The following is a 17,238-nucleotide window of genomic DNA, read 5'->3' on the forward strand; positions in this document are numbered from 1 at the left end:
TACTCATGACCTCTAAACAGCATAAGATGAAATAAATCTCTTTTAACTCCACTGGTGTAATAAATTATAATCTCTGACTCAATAAGACACTGCTGTGTGTCATTACCTTTTTTCTTTTCTTTAAATGTGCGTTTTTTCTGCATTGTGGGGTCTTAAGAGTGATGTGTGTGCTTTACCAACAACAGCACCCCAGTCAAATAGCGAAAAATGACGTCTTTCTGCACCTCTCCACACCTGCCAGAGTCAGACAAAGGACCTCAGCTGTAAGATATCTGTAAATAATATTTGTAATATGTGAATAAACTATGACCAGATGAGGAATGATAATCTTGTGACAACACATATATTTAAGGGGCAAGTGTTTCAAAGCTTACTCAGTGACGAGGGCTGTGAGAAAGCTCAGGTGAATGAACTCAGCGTGAAAGAACGTTTGGCAAAAGAAGCAACGAAAGAAAGAAAATGTCTACCACAATCTGAACAAAATTAGGATCGGCCCTGCATCCTGTTTTCTCAATTTGTAAGGGGAGCGCTTTGTTGACACAAGAGAACTGTTGGTAAACAATCTCAATCAATGACTTCAGCCTTCATGCACAAATTTTGCAGCATTTATCTGTAAAGCCTGCTCTTAAAGCGTGCATCTATAAATCACATGCAGGTTTTAAAGCTCATAGAAAATATAATGAGATGGGCAACTGTCCAATGGCACACTCAGTTTTCACCTTCCCTGACATTCAGGCTTGAAGTAATTTGCTGTGAATCATTTGGAGCATTTACTGAGCACTGGACACAACATCAGCAGCAAGGAATTCCAGGGCCAATGCATGGGAAGTTCACACCCCTTTGTGTCCCCAGACCAAATAAATTCTAAAGTTTTGGCAGCAATAAATAAGAGTTCCACAAGCTGCTACATGACAGACAATTGACAGAAACATTGTCATAAATTTACTACTTAGATTTCTCCAAAGTTATGACCCTGATGTGATGATAGTTTGGGAAAGTTTTATGCCTTTTAAATCCCATGGGCTCACTTACTCCAAGACAAAGGAGGGTGTTAAACAGCAGTGGCATCAATTATAACTGGAGCCCAAAATTTCTTTCTTTTCCATCCTGAGCACACATCTAAGAGGACTAATATACAACCTCAGAAAACCAATGGTTGTTGCAGTAGAGCAGCAGAATCTCACCAGCCAATTCCAAGGAAGAGACTTTACTTGAAGCCAAACAAACAGCTCCTTGATCCCTATGTCGAGGTAAAAAAAAAATATGTTTTTTATAGTCTAATCTTATCCCACACTTTGTGGGAGTTTTCTTAACCTAAGAGGGGTTTTTGTGGGGGATGAGGCATCGTCCTGAAACATGAAATTCTACGTTTGTGAAATCCCTTTCACCATGAGAAATGCCTGTTAATGGAGTTTGTGCAACAAGCTTGAGAAAAGGCAGTGCTTTCTGCAACCGGCTCCTGCACATTGACTTTATTCAGTCTTTTTAAAGTCAAATCCCAGGGGTCCAGAAACAAGAAGCTGATGTGACAATATAAAGCAACACTGACCTGAAGAGCCCTTTCTGTTCATAAATACCAACAACAACACAGTCAAACGAGATTGTTTTTTTTTTCTGTTTCCAGGCGGGTTAAGATTTCTGTTAGCAAAGTGTTCCCAATATGCCTCATTTCTTAATCAAATAATGAGCCTCTGTAACAGACCATAAGAGCAGAAGTTTTTCACTTAAATAATGGTCATGAAAAGGAGATTTAATGGCTTTTCCAGCACCACAAAATCCAACAAGTTGCACAACATGTAGCTGTTACAGCACTTAACAGCAGTAAACATACACAGTTTCTGTCAGTCTGCTGACTCAGGCTCAAATCTGGCAGAATGAGAGTGGCTGTCATCTTGAAAGTCAGCTTTGGGGTATAATTCACATAATCAGCCCAACTAAGAAAACACATGTGCAACAGCACATGGTGCAATTATTGTGTTTCTGTGTCAAAATCGTTCAGCAATAAACACATACGTAAATAGGAGCAAATAAGTTGGCAGACACATAAGGTAGTCTAGGCATTTAGGTGAAAAAAAAAATGCAAACACAAGCACACACAAACAGTGTAGATAAAAGGTCAACAGCATAGTGCTCTACAATTACCCCAGTATGTGCTGCAATCACCATTAATAGACTGCGCACATATGTTAGGTTTCTCTTGGGAACAGGCAACAAAACTAACAAAAACATAAGCACCTTCAAAAAAGAGCTACAATATTGAATTGGTAGCATTCTGTCTTCATTTTTTATAGTTTGAACTGCTCATTTTTAATAAATTAATGAAATATAAACTTTTCTTTATTCCTTTTTTGATAGATTTAGCACAGTCTGTAAATAAAAAGTAAATAAAAAGAGAAATGAAATATACAACTAAACACTGTTAAAATCAGCCCAGAACGTCTCTCCTAACAGGAAATTGTGAAATACAAATCCAAGATTCTTACTAAGTGCATTGAGTATTGTCTATTTCAAATGGGAGAGTGTTGTGAAGAGGAAGTGGTTGGTCCTCCTGATGGGATAATAATCTCCATTTATTTCAAATTAAGTATGGAAGTATATTATGTCTGGTGTTTACAGTCATGTTACACAATCATGTCTTCTTTGCAACAGAGTCACAATTGCAGCATTGTTTTTTCAGCAAATTCTGTACGATATCACTCTCTTATACTTCTTGTCTTTTCACACTTTTTTTTACTTGCCATTGCTCTTTTAAACTGCACCTCTTCTTACAATGCATGACTTCACTAGCACCCAAGTAATGACTGATGTTTAACCCAAAGCAACTGAGCTGTCAGCATGCTTTCTTTCAAACCAGCACAAACTGAATTTGCGATGGAAACTTCTCACCACAACAAACAGAGAAAGAGACCACCAGGCTTAGACTTAGGCTGTTTGCAGCCCTGCCCCTCATATGTCACTTTACTTGACAGCATTGAGTGTGCTTTAAGACAATGGGCCATAAAACCACACAATCTCTATTAGTGGCGCTCATAAGTTTAAATTATCCCAAACTGCCCGGGACACAACCAACTCTCACGCCACGCATGGGCATGTAATCCAGATGCACAGTCTGATGGTGAACGGGTTCCAGAGACAGATAACAGTTCTGAGCTTTCCCAAAGTCATACAACTAACTGCATAACTGTTGCCGGAAACAAGACACAGGAAGATGCAACGTGGCAGAAATCTTTATAAAGTCTATGCAAATCTATGATTGTAATTTGATGGGATTTGTAGTTCTGTAGTGTGGACATCCATGCAACAAAAGACCCTTTCAGCAAAGGAAAATCTACTGTGTGTTTATGAGTATGAAGTGGCACATTCGTCCATAAGTGACACAAGAAGTGGTGCTGTAAGTAGCCACAATAGCAGATGTAGCTGCATCTTTCTTTGGCTGCTTTGATTTGCCTCCAAGACAGAGGAAATTACAGTTAAACTAACCAAGCTCGTACAAAAGTATGAGCAACGCACATCGTAATACTAAAAACTAAGTTGTACTAAATTGTGGAATTGAGCTGCTAAACATATTTTTAAGGCTGCATATGCACCTGCTTGAGTTACATGACAAGGAATCATTTGTTGACGAGCGAGTCCCTAACTGTGGAGGTCAGAGTGCCGTGCACCTACTTAAAGAAGCCAAAGCTCGGTGGAAAGATTTCGTGCAGTGCCACAGTGATAAAAAGTTGAGGATCATCATCAACACCCTGATAATATTTTATTAGGCCGTTTTACAAACTTTCACCATGAACCGCTGCCACAGTTTGTCATTGCCCGATTGACTCTCTCCCTCCCGTACAAGCATCCTCACAACATGTCTCGAGCTCAGCTACTTTGCTGGCCATGACCCACCATTTGTATTCAAACTGCAAATTTTACCAATGCTGTTTAACTAAAGCACAGCTAGAAATATTTAAAGTTTAACTCCCAAGCATTTTGGTTGGCTTTGGCCCAATCTTCTTTGAAATGAAATTGCGAATGAAACCTGCTCCATTTGTACTTTTAACAATCTCCGATCTATTTGCCCTGTTAATGTGGTTCATTTCTGCTGGTCTGAGATCTGTCCGATAATCACATGGTACTCTGCATAAGCTTCATCCAAAAGTAATCTTTTTGTGTTTTTTCTGTCTTGTCTCATTCCTGTTCACTTCCTCACTTCCTTAGTCTCTCTCCACTCCGGTCATCAGCTCCATTCCCTTCACCTGTGTTATTTCCCTCAGCTGTCTTCACTCACCAATCACCCTCCTCTGTATTTAAACTCCTGGTTTCAGTCACTCTTTGTCAGATCCTCTTGTCTCTTCAGGTTGTCCTTCTGAGTTGTCTTTGCTGCTTCAACAACTTGGATTTGTTCCCCCAGTTTGTTCTTGTTCCTAGGTGGTTTTGTCAGATCCTGGGTTTTGTTTTTTTTAGGTTTAGTTTTTCATAGTGTTCCAGTTTGTGCACGCTGTCTGTTTAGTTTTAATAAATCAGTCTAAATTTAGTCTGCATCTAGTTTTCTATCTGTGTCTGAGACTGGGTCCTCTTTCCTCGCCACCTCCTACATGTGGCATTTGTTGGTTTATTTATTTTTCATTGCACATTTTGGGTTCTAATTTGAACCACTAGCAAAATGACAGTTTAATGTGATTTCTCTCTCTCTCGAAAGCCTACACTGTCCGAACACCAGACACAGGAGAGGATCACAATAGAATTAAGAAGGAAAATAGAAAAAAAAACTATGTAAATAATTTATTGCTCAAAATGAGGCAGCAGCATTGTCAAAAACTGTCAATAACTTCTTGTCATGAAGAAGGTATTAATAAATGTTCTTAATATCTACATGCAACAAGAGAAGAGTTCCCAAAGATTTATAATGTATCATGGAGGCTGGATTCTTATATGATCACAACCACCCATCCATTTCAAAGGCTAGGGTAGTCTACTTACCATTAAGGACAATCAGCATCCTAAACTGACATCTATTGGCACATTTTATGAGGGATGAGAGTCAACACTGGCATTATGTCTATACTGAAGAGTTTTTCTTCACTGGAATAAGAGCAAAGAATAAAAATGAAATGTTTTTTTTTTTTTTTTTTCTTGGCTGGATTCAAAACTGAATCAGTTGTGGTTTGTTGATCTAACTAGTTGAAGTAATCTTATGATAAAGTGCAACACTAATCAAGGAGCTGAACTCTGTCCTGTACATTTTACAAAACAGTTTCCAATGACAGCTTCCCAGATGGTTCCGTTCAACAAACCATTTGGTAAATCTAGCTGGATTTTCCATGCTTGGTCATGAAACTCACGCTTTCAAGGGTTTATGTACACAGTTTGCACTGTGAAAAGAAAAGATTAACGTATACACTCTACACAAAGATATGTACTGAAACTGTCTTTGTTAAATGTATTGTGTGCTTTAAGACTAGCTTGGGTGATTTTGAAAAAGATTAGATGTATTGTTTGTGCATCTTTAAAGGATTCAAGGTTACATGAAACAAAAAAAGTTGAGGTACAATTTCCTCAGGCCCTGTTTGACCCTGTCTGGCCCCAAGATTTATGTTTGACCTTTACAGGTCATCAATTGTGCTCTTGTACTTTGTGCTTTGGATATGGTATGGACAGTGTAAACAACACAAACCCATCTGGAGCACATTTGTTTACATTATTAAGAGAAAAAAATGAATTTTTGTTTATTTTAGTTTTAGCTTATTGGTGAAACACAACCCGGAGTATATTCAAAGTAGCGATGCCACAACACTTTTTAAAACCAGATGTTTTACATAACAGATTTCCACTATTAGTTTTACAGTCTCTCTATATTCTGCTGATTTTCTTACAAAAAAAGCTGTACAGATCTTTTATCCTTATGGTGATTTAAAACTCAAACTATATTTGAATATATCTTTTTGTAGCCATTAAAGGAGTGTTCTAGATAAGCTGAAATTTTCATTTTCCCTACTGAGTTTGTGTGTAGAAACAACATTTCAAAGGTTGAATTTCAAGCATGAACTCTTAGAAGTAATATTAAGCCAAACATCCACTGACACACAAGGGGTTCCTATCACTGTTCTTAACTGCTTCTCTGTACCATATGGCTAAATACTTTACAGTTTCTCTCAGTATTGACTGATAGTGGAGAATCTGCATCAAGCTGTGATGAATCTAGTTGATGGGAGAAATATTCAAAGATTTTCAAAACAAAAACAGTAGGTGTCACCAGAATTTTTCTTTCGAATTGTAATAACATTGACTAATAACTAAAACCACATTATTTACAAAACCACCTCCAATGCATCTGAATGTTGCCTTTATATAATTTCAACATTAATTCACTATGTTTTTGCAATTGAACATGGACTTTTAAATGATGTATCATCAACATTTTTTTAAGTGAAGTAGAAATCTTGGAGATACGAGGCAACTATCTCAGTCTTAGAATCACAAAACTGCATAGCTTTTGACCTGGTATTTTATGATTTATAGTGAAATCAAAGTCTGCTCAGTAATGGCTGGGTGGTGTTTGTTGTTCAGAATTCCCCTCTCATTTTGCGAACGAGATTCTTATTGTGCAAAGTGAAGCAGTTGGAGAAACATAAGGCAAAGCACTATCTATCACACACAGATGCATACTCCATGGATTCAAGTAAAGTCTCTGATATATTCAGATGTTTGAGGTAGTGATTTCCAACATGTTGTATTTAAATACAAGCGCCAACGTGTGTAAGATAAATGTAATTTTAAACATAAGAGATGCCTGTGTTTGTTATCAGTCAGGTACAGAATCAAACTTCCTTCCAGAAGACTTTTTTGTGGTCCATGTGGTGAACAGTTTAGTGTGAAGGTGTCCATTTTCGGAGAGGGGATTTTTTCTTGGATTAGGTCCTCTCCCTTTATAGTGACACTAAAGTTGCCGAACAATAGACAGTGACACTGATGTTCCAGCAGTTTCCAGTTCAGACCTGTGCCTCAGCGGTTCCTGTGTTGTTTCTTCCACATAAACCAATTTTCTCAGAGCCGAGAGTGACAGTTTGGCCACAACTCCCAACCATTTTTCAACTGCAATCGTTTGAACCAATGATCTTGGAATCTGCAGTATTGTGGTTGCAGAAATGGCTCCAAGAAAAACTCCCAATCTGTCTAAGTCTGTGATCATTTTTCTCACATCTGCTCAGAGGTCTTTGGACTTCCCCATAGTACATATTCTTGTTCAATGCAATGAGCGGTGTTAAGCAAACCCTTTTAAAGTTGCCAAAGAGAAGCAAACAGCTGCAGTCAGTCACAATCACTGACAAGATGTGAAAAGGCTTTAGCTTTGGCAGGAGACAGTTTAAAGAAATTGAAAGAAATTGAATTAATAATTTAGGTGTAAGTATGTATTATTATCAACAGAAATTTTACCTCATGTTGACTTTAAACAACCCATAATAGATTTAAATTTGTTCATCAAACTCTCCACCAAAAAACAGTTTTAAAAAGTCCGATGCTGCCATGACATTCATGTCCATGAGTGTAAGCTTCAAAACCCGAAATGTAGAAATTGTGCCATGACATAAGAAATGTCTGTAAGGCATTGGTCTAAGACAGATGCATGACTTCCCCCAACACATACCCTGTAGATGCAGGGCACAGAGGGCACTGACAACCTGTTCTCATGTGTCTATGCATGAAATATCTTTTAACTTATCTAGACTGTTGCCTGTTCTTAAATTCATTTAAATGATTTTATTTGTTTCTTTTTATATTCTTTTATGTATTTTTAATGCTTCTTGCACTCCCTGCTGCAATGCTTTTATTTTATGTAAAGCACTTTGAACTGTTTGTACATGAAATGTGCTATATAAATAAATTTGATTTGATTTGATTTGACCTTCAGCTTTAACAACCTCCCCTAAACACTTGTCTGGTTCAAACATATGCCAGAAATAAACCCCTCTCAAACTGCTGTGTCAATCAAATGTGAGTTGTTTTAAGTGCATTAGATCTCTTATTTCACATGAATGTGGCACCAGTTGTGCTGCTTTTCAGGAAATGCTTCAGCACAAAACGGCATGTTTCTCTGAAGGGAAAAGGGCCAAAAACAATGAAGTAGGAATAAGAATTAGACCCTAAAAAGGAAATAATATAAACTTACAACGAAACAATACAGTAGTGAGACAACAAAGCAACACAGCTGTTGAAATTTCAAATTATCAACTCCTACTTTAATATTCTTAAAGGTGGCTTTCCACGGTAGCAGCTTGTTTATTTTTGTAAAAATGTTGTCTGGTTTTTTTTCAGGAAATGAAATCTGGTTGAACACACATAGTTTATTTTTCATTACTTTGAGGTGGAATACAATGCTACAAACGGAAAACTGATATATCATCACCTTAGAAAGTTGCTGCGTTAGTGAACAATGTCCTATTTACACGTCCCAAAGAAATGTAAAAACAAAAAGAAAGAAAAACCAGACTGCCAATCAGATTGCCACTGCAGATGAGTTTAAATCCTGAATTCTGCACAGACTTCCTAATACTTAACATGTAGTAGAAAATACATGTGATAGAAACAGAATAACCAAAGAAATCTGTCCTTTCTCAGTTTTGGCTGAAGGATGCAAATCACTCTTATGTCACTTTGCACTCGGTGGCCACGCTGCTTAAACCGGACATATGTTTATACTTAAATGTACAAGAACAGCTTACACAGTGAAGTCCCAGCCAGCATGAGGTCATGCCACACCACATTGTGTGAATGTTCAACTTTGGAGTCAGGTCTATATGGACAACTCTAATGTGCTCCAACAGAGTTCCTCAAGGCCCTAAAAGTATGATGTAAAACAATGGAAATTAATCTGTGCTAGTAAAAAATAAAAAGGCTGTCAAAAAAAAACGTTTCCTCAACAGAAACGTCTAGACATCGATCCTAAAATGCTGATTTTAGGGAGGCCCTCAATTAAGTGCAACCATTAAAGTTCTGAGGCAGCTGCTTATTAATATGAGTAATAAAGAAAGAAATGCTGACAAGCAAAAACTACGTCAGAACATAGTGTATGTTTGTGCACAGCTGGAAACTATCCACTTGGGTAGTGTGTTTGGAAAGTGGTTTGGGAGTCAAACATTTGTTGGAAAGGCATAAAAATGCATCACTATGTTGTCTATAACTGTATTTGAAAAACCTGAATGTGTACAGCAGCTCAAGACTTATGTAGTCACATCAATATTACTGCCACAGAAACACCAAACGGCCTTTAAAAATTGCTGCCCACCAACTTGAGGCAGCTAGAGGCAGTGGTTATCAAAATCACCTGACTCGCCTCGGGTGCTCAGCTCTCACTGAGAAAATGGAATTAAACTGAGTGTTCCTTGCTGCTTACACTGAGGACACATGGTAAAAGTTAGGGATCGGTCAGGCAAATATCCCCCAGAAAAAGAAAAAAAAAGTTTAAATGTGCAGCAAAGTGTGCGTTTGTGCCAGATAATGCGATTTAAATTTTTTAAAAAAAGAAGAAATATGCTTATTTGATTCACAACAATTTTTAATTTTAAGAAAGAAAGATTCTGACCTGGAATGTTTACGGGGTAACACTTTGATCATGATGATACTGAAGCAATCACTGCTCTGTTTCTCTTACTTTTTTGACTACTGGTCTCTCTCAGAGGTTTGTGTCTTCATGCTTAGATAATTACCCAACGGACACAAACAAAATCCAGACAAAAAGGTCAAGAGGAAGAGAGCAAGAGCCCAGACAGTGATGTCAACGAAGACCTGAAGGTCCCAAAAAGGGCTAATGAAACCTCGGGATCTCCAGATGAGGTTCAGAGTTGGATGGGAAAACATGTACAAAGCCTGAAGGGAAACAAACCTAACATGGTGGAATGATCAAAATATTTTTAAAATGCCTCTGAACTGGATCACTTACTTTAGATAAATATATGCTTGCCAATGCTCCTAAAGGCCATCTACCGTGCATGTTTTTTGACTAAACACAAATGATGTCTTTTAAATATGTTTTGCCTTGATGTTGCAGAAACGTTGAAATCCTGAAAGCTGTCCTACTAAAGGGAACAGCAAGGATAATCATTTAAGTGTTCCTGTATCAGCCTTCAGGTATGTGCTGCCTTCCAAGATGAAAGACAACCCTGAGAAACAATTACAAAGCTAAATGGAGCTGAAACTGTTGCACATAGGGCCCTTTGGGCAAAGTTAGAAGTTGCGTATACTGTCCTAAAAATTAATGGGCATTATAATACTCCAGGTTACGTCTATTAGAACATAAAACTCAGATTAGACACTCATTGTAGTCACGCTCCTCTCCCCTCCTCTAATTTTCCAAAATCTCCACCTCTCTCTTTGACATTCCTGCCTAATAGCATCATTATTGACTCTGTCCAGCTAAATGCAGGCTCCTTGTAATCTCACACAGGCGGGATGGCTCAGACAAAAAAAAAAATTGCCCTGGAAAGAAGGAAACAAAGGGAAAAAGGGCCGGGTAGGAAAAGACGCTGAACACCAACAAAGAGGGGCTTTGAGATGAGAGCCTTTGATCTTGCATAGAAGGTAGAAACTACTCCATCATCCCCTCTCATCACTCCACAACCATCTCCCTTTAACTAAAGACAACTAAAGACAGGAAAATGTTTGTTAGGCAGGCCATCGACTCAGAGAAACCAGCGTTTACGGCACATGGCTGAAACAAACAAAAGATCTGAATAAAACAGCTCTAAAAAAGATGCTGGTGAGCAAACTGAAGTTACACAACTAATGAGTGTATTTGGTATTCCCACTTTCTCTGTTTGGCCTGTTTCTCTAAGTTCTTCACATTTTATGCTTTGATAATGGGTTTTTACAGAAGATAAAGTAGAAAAAAGAAAACTGAGGAAAAATAACTTTGCACTATAACACTATTAAGAAGGTATCCTATTTATGTTGCCAAAGCTCACCCTAATATGCTCCTTGTGACTGCATAAGGGTGGCATAGTACCTATGATAGTATGTGCTTTTAAGTACCATAGCAGCTCAGAAGCGAATCAGCTTTGACCCTCCATTCCGCCTTCATTCATTCCAAACATTACGCCTGGACTGAAGATTATGGACTAACGGGTTAAAGCGGTAACTCACTTTTAAATGTGGGGTGTATTTTATGTATACTGACTGACAGTATATCCCATAATTGTGCCCTAACACGAGGATACAGCAAGCAAGGAGTGACATCTCCTGACTTTAGTGCAAATAAGTGTGTTTGAATTCCTCAAAACCAAATTGAAACAACACAGTTGAAGCTGGTCGCAGGGTCCGACTGGCAGATCGTTCAATTTATTCCCAGAGAGCACCAACTGGGATTTCTAGTTAAAAAAAGTGGGAAATACATAGAATAAATGTCTCAAGACTTCTTTTCACGCAGTTTTTCGCCAGCTAAAACCAGATTATAACACACAAATCAGTGGTTAACACAAAGCAGTAATATAAACACTTAAAATTCAAAGAATTTCTTAAATCGCAAACTTAGATGCTTTGCACCAGAAGCTTCCTTTCCTTCTTTAGAGATCAGTTGCATACATAAATGTACAGAAATCAAGAGACTGAGCTAACTGTTGTAATGTCCATGTGTAAATACTATCCGAAGGCTGAATATGCCCTCTAAACCTCCAAAAATCAGCAATTAAAACAAGAACTATTCTAAACAGCAACATAAGGCTTGAATTTATACACTGCCCACTCCCTCTTCAGGTAAGGATGGTAACTTCAAACAGGAGTTTGATCCCTATTTGGACATGTTTATGTCAACTTGCCTGTGCTTTCATTCTTAAAACCTAAAAAGGAGCACTTAGATGCACTTTCTCAAAGGGAAAATGTAAATTCTTAATTGGATGCAACATCCAAATCTTGACACAGAGCTTAAACCTCAGTCACTTGTCATTCTGACGACATCCAACATTTGTGACTGTGGTGAGTGTGTTAGGTCCCCCGCTGACCCAAGGTGCCAGAATCTGACCCATCTCAACCTTTACCAATTAAACCCTCACACGAGCACGTATAAGACTCACACCCTCTCACAGCAAGGTAGCATTTACAAGAACTAGCATGTGTATGTAAGGATGTCAGCAGAGCCATGATATATATACATAGAAAAAAGAAAACAAAGAAAAATCATAGTGCTGAAACAAATGTGTTGCCTCATGCACACAAACTTGTCTTATTTCATATCATCCTTGAGTATTGCAGAGCCTCTTTATTAAAGGTTAACTGGAAGAATGCACAGGTTTAAATCAGTCCTGAGATGAAGGCAACATTCCCTGGCTTGAGAATGATAGAAACATTTTGAAATAATTTTATTTGGCTTCAAACTCTCAAATAAATCTACCATGAGTGCAGTGAGTCTGTATGCAATAAACCTTTGACTTCTTGGCCTAAAACCGCACATTACCGTTCCGCTCATTCCCTGATAACATGAAAGTTCTTCTTAGAAATAACCAGGGTATGAAGAAAAAAAACAGAAATTCAATACTGACACTTTTTCACTGGAGTGACTGTAATGCTACATCCACAGCCCCTATACCTCAGTAAAATAATTTGTGAAGTATCCTTTTTCTTTCATTCTTTCTCTCCCTGCAGGATGGAGGAAAGGGGGGAGACTTCCTGCTTGATCTTCCCACACAGGCCTGACCCCAATATCCAGGCATCCTCCTGACACTCTTACTTCACACAGACACTGAGAGGAACACAGACTGACAAACACACACTCTAGTGTTTACTGTGTCAGATTGCAGTGTAAATAAAGAGGGAAGCTCTGATTTAAAGAGAGCCAAATCAAACAGGAGGGACTGCGTTATCGCACTGGGCGAGGAGGAAAGGGGAAAAATGGATCCGTGTCAAAATGAAACGAGCCTTTAATAAAAGTCCCTATGAAAACAAAACCGACTCTCTCTGAGGATCCGGGATATTGTTGGAAAAGGACAAAAAAGTGAGACAGAGACAGGGTCAGAATAACATTTGGCAAAATGTTCAGCTGTCTCTGTGAACAGTGTGCTGTGCTAATCATTCCTCTATTCCCCGGGGGTTTTGGAGAACACATTCTGACATCCTCGTAAACATTTTAGGAAGCTAACGAACGTCACTTGTTGGTGAAGGACAAACACAAAGATGTGAGGTTTTTAAAGAGGAGGTGACACTGAAGCTCAGAATTGAGTGGTTGCAACTCACTGAAAGAGGAGAATCGTATTGCTGTTCTTATTGCTGTAGGTTGCTGTGTTATGTTCCTATAAATGAAGTCTTCAAGTTAGCTACAGGTTCAAAAGAAAGCATGCCTCCACTACTGCTACGATGCCTGAGACATAATGCATCACAGCTCTTCTATCATCTCCTAATGATCTAAGATTACCCCCCCCCCCCCCCCCCCCCCGGGCACACACCAATAATGAATTCCTCATTTATTACACTTGTGTAAACTGAGCATATTTCTTTCTTGAATATCATTATTATTCTAGGCCCAGAGCTTGCAGATTGAATCAATGATTAAGGAAATGTGCTTCATAAGAATTTGTGACATGCTGAAACTCAGCAGAGAAAAAAAACATCTGGAATAGGAATTTGTGTCTTCACCACACAGATCATCTCTGTCTATTCATTCTTTTCTTCTCCTTCTGAACCCCCAAAACAGTTTGTCTCTGCCTCTGCTGGGTATATTTTTAGACTAAACTACAAAGATCTTAAACGTAAAGATCACAGAATACTTAGGGGGAGCTCACATTGATACTAACGAAGCACATTTGGTAGGGTCCTGCACATAGAAATTGTCAGACAGGTATGAAGTACAACTCTCAAACTCTCTTTGTCTATTGTCTCTGTCACTCCCTCTCTGTTGGCCATTTAGAGATCATTCCAAGATGTTTCAGCAAAGTTTCTGCAACACACACACACCCACACACACTCTGAGTTCTCTAACGAAGCTCCTCTTGCTCTTGTTGAATGAGCAAGTTTGCAGGTAGAGAATCAATTTCAAATCTTGGTTACTGAATACTCATTGCTTTGAAATGTTTAGTCTTACATGACTTTGTAAGAGTCCGATGGCCCGATGATATACTGTGCAGGCATCGCTGTTCAGAATGAGAGAGAGCATCCAAGGGTGATGATAATCATCAAGCTACACTGCAAACCTAGAGCCACACAGTAACCCTGGCGGAATGCTAATAATAGTGACTGTCAAGCTGAACATCTGTGTGCAGAGACCAAGTCCCCCATAGTCCCTCCTCAGGAGGTGTGAGGAACATTAGTCACTCAGAGGGTGGCTTGGGAGCAAACTATCACATTTCCCACCTTTCTGTCGGCTTTTTGTGTGACAACAAGGAATAAACCACAAAAATAGATCAATTAATAAATGACAAAACAAGTGCACATATTTTACAGATGAAAGAAGTCATGCACAGTGAGGAATTGAATGAAACTGATCACAGAATTTCACTTTCACTTCATGGCTTTACCTGGGTCATGGAAGGGCACCAGGGCAAAGTTGTACAAAGGTCTCTTCGGTCTGCTCAGGGATGTTTCCAGAATCTTGGACGCACCCTCGATAACCTGGACCAGGTCGTCGTACATGGAGCCGGTCACATCAAAGACGAATGCCAGTGTGGATGCGCCCTCCGGGATGTCCTCATTTGTGGCTCTGGTTCCTGTCTCCTGCCCGGCGGTAAACGCCACTGACAACACAAGCGACAGCCACATCAATGTGCTGCCCATTTCTGCTCCAACAGTCTTCTCGGTCAGGGTCCTTGGATATTTTGTCCTCGTCAGTGGGAATCTTAGCGTGTGTTTCGACATAAAGGCAAAGACATTAGAGCAGTTTATGAAGTGCACAGCATCAGCCAAATAAAGTTGAATATAGGAGTCCCTCGGTGCGCCTCTTTGGTTTCTGCAGCTTGTTGCAGCCTCTGTCAGCTCAACTTCTGGTACCAGCAGCTGTAGCGGTGCCTGTTTACTCTGATCTGCAGTCAGAAGCCCTTGTTCAACTTTGTCATACAAAGACCACCTCTCTGCTGCTCAGGACATCTTCAAGGCGCAAATGACGTCTCATTGGACGACAAGTTTTGGATGAGCTCCAGGCACCCTGTGCGTGTTTCGCTATATTTCACTTATGTTAGTGGAGCACGGAAACACTGCACTTTAATGTTTAAAAAAAATAAAAAAAAAACTTTTAATCAAATTACACAACTAGGGTCACGAATACAAGGTTTTGATAGATTAACCGTGTAAGTGTTGGCTACTTGTTATTGCTCTTACTTGTATGAATTAATTAGATGCTAATTATTAAACAATAATCATATGTCAATTTATGAAATATGAAAGTTCGCGATGACAAACTGAACAGCAGACGTTCCAAAAGCAGCTTCACATACATTCTGATACACGTGCCGCCACCTAGCGGTTGCAAGCTGACGTCACATTTTATTTCCTGCTACTATAAAGAAATATTCCAATATGAATCATTGGACATAGGCTGAATGTTTTAATTTCAAAGAATATATTCACAATATTCTAGTAAGTAATCTGATGTATTTAGTCAAATAAAAAAAAAACTACAGTTTTATACTTGCAGTGCTGTGAAAACGTCTTAAGCCACTCCTTGTTTCTATATATTTTGCTTCCAAGGAGCCAGACTTTCTTGTAATCTTTGGAAGTTATCTTGAGCGATAGCTCTCCATACTTTCTGAAGGTCTTTCAAAGTTTTGCTTCGGACATTGTTTGCTTTTTCACTCATTTCCAGTCCAGTCCTTGTGCCTGACCATTTTGAGGAAGAAGTTTTTGTTTGTTAACTCATTTCACACAGACCATTTATGAACCATTTAAACATTCAAAAAAAGGCACCTAAGTCAAAAACTGAACTAGTTTTATGTCTACGCACAATAGACAAATTAGCAAAGAACCTATTATTACCTAATTTAACCTAATATTGAATCATTTCTTTGGACACATTGTTACCAGCAGCCTGCCACAAAAGACACTTAATTTGTTCTATCTTTTAAAATTCTATCTCAAGAAAAAAATGTTAGAAATCACAGTTCTCCGGGGTTGGATAGTATTTTTGCTGCAACAATGTTGATTTCCAAAGAGCTGGTTTGTCCTAAAAATCTGAAGTAGCTAGACAAGTGAAGGACAAAAGAAGTGGCAGGCCTAAAACTCTATGTACTGCAGGAGAACAGTGTCTAAAAGGGATGTCCTTAGAAAATAGAGTGGAAAAAAAAGCAAAAACACGAGAGATGCATCTGGACCTTCAGGTGTTCACTGAAGCCTCATCAGAAATGGTCTCCATGGAACGATGGCTGTCAAGAAGCCATTCTTAAGCAAAGGAAACAGGGAGAAAAGGCTGATGTATGCCATGTTATTTTCTTCTGCAGACTTTGTTCTGTTCTTTCAAATCTGTAAATGGCAACTTAGAACTAGCATAACGTTGCCACCAGGGGAAGCTAGTCTGTCACTGAATAGTTGGGCCGCTTTTAAAGACAATAAAAAAGGCCATTTAGAAAGCAAAGACAGGTAAGGGAGGATATAAAGAATATCGGAAAGAACACCTTCTATATAAAATAGCGTATCTCTGTACATTTGAAGAGTATATTCAACAAGTCTTGACAGAAGGATGTGAATGGAAAGTGACATGGAAACATTCAAATAAGAGCCCAGACCTCACTAACCAAGATTTGAAAAAGGGATGTGGATAGAGCACATATGCTGATGAGGATTTTGCATGGCAAACAAAGAGGGAGGCCAGAGCTGCTTTAAAATTCACCATGAAAAATATACTAAGACTGATTACACAACATGTTTCCCTACATAAATAAATCACGTCTTCTCTGAGCTAAAACAACAGGAGTTACTGTGGAGACACATCCTGTCACTAACAAGCTCATACAGGAAAATATTTTTATTTATTTAAGGTTTAATCTAAGACATAGAGCAGAACTGCATTAGAGGTGTATCTACTGTCAAAAGAAGAACTTTCTCACAGATAGGTAAACCTCACAAATATTTTTAAGGTGAATCCCAGATTATTCTAACAAGGTCAAGAGATTTGTTTACAGCCATAGGCCAAGCTCAGTACAAGGTGGTACATTTTTTTCCACATCACAACCCAGTTCTCCGGGTCAACACTAAAATACATTTTTGTAAGCGTTTGACTCTAGAAGTGTAAAAGTACAACAGGATATTTTCTGTCACAAGGCTGTTGCCAATACAAACACAACTCTAGTC

At 38.7% G+C, this 17,238-nt stretch overlaps 1 protein-coding gene across 1 annotated transcript in view; it reads right to left on the reverse strand.

Moving 5' to 3' along the window:
- Positions 1–15,003, reverse strand: part of hmcn1 (hemicentin 1) — an 86,968-nt gene extending 71,965 nt beyond the window's left edge. Inside the window, exon 1 of the mRNA XM_075485760.1 lies at positions 14,478–15,003. Coding sequence (XP_075341875.1) covers positions 14,478–14,814 — 337 coding nt within the window. The 5' untranslated portion in view covers positions 14,815–15,003. The remainder of the gene's footprint in view (positions 1–14,477) is intronic.
- Positions 15,004–17,238: the final 2,235 nt, after the last annotated feature.

This window comes from Odontesthes bonariensis, chromosome 15 (assembly GCF_027942865.1).
Source record: "Odontesthes bonariensis isolate fOdoBon6 chromosome 15, fOdoBon6.hap1, whole genome shotgun sequence".
Classification (NCBI taxonomy): domain Eukaryota; kingdom Metazoa; phylum Chordata; class Actinopteri; order Atheriniformes; family Atherinopsidae; genus Odontesthes; species Odontesthes bonariensis.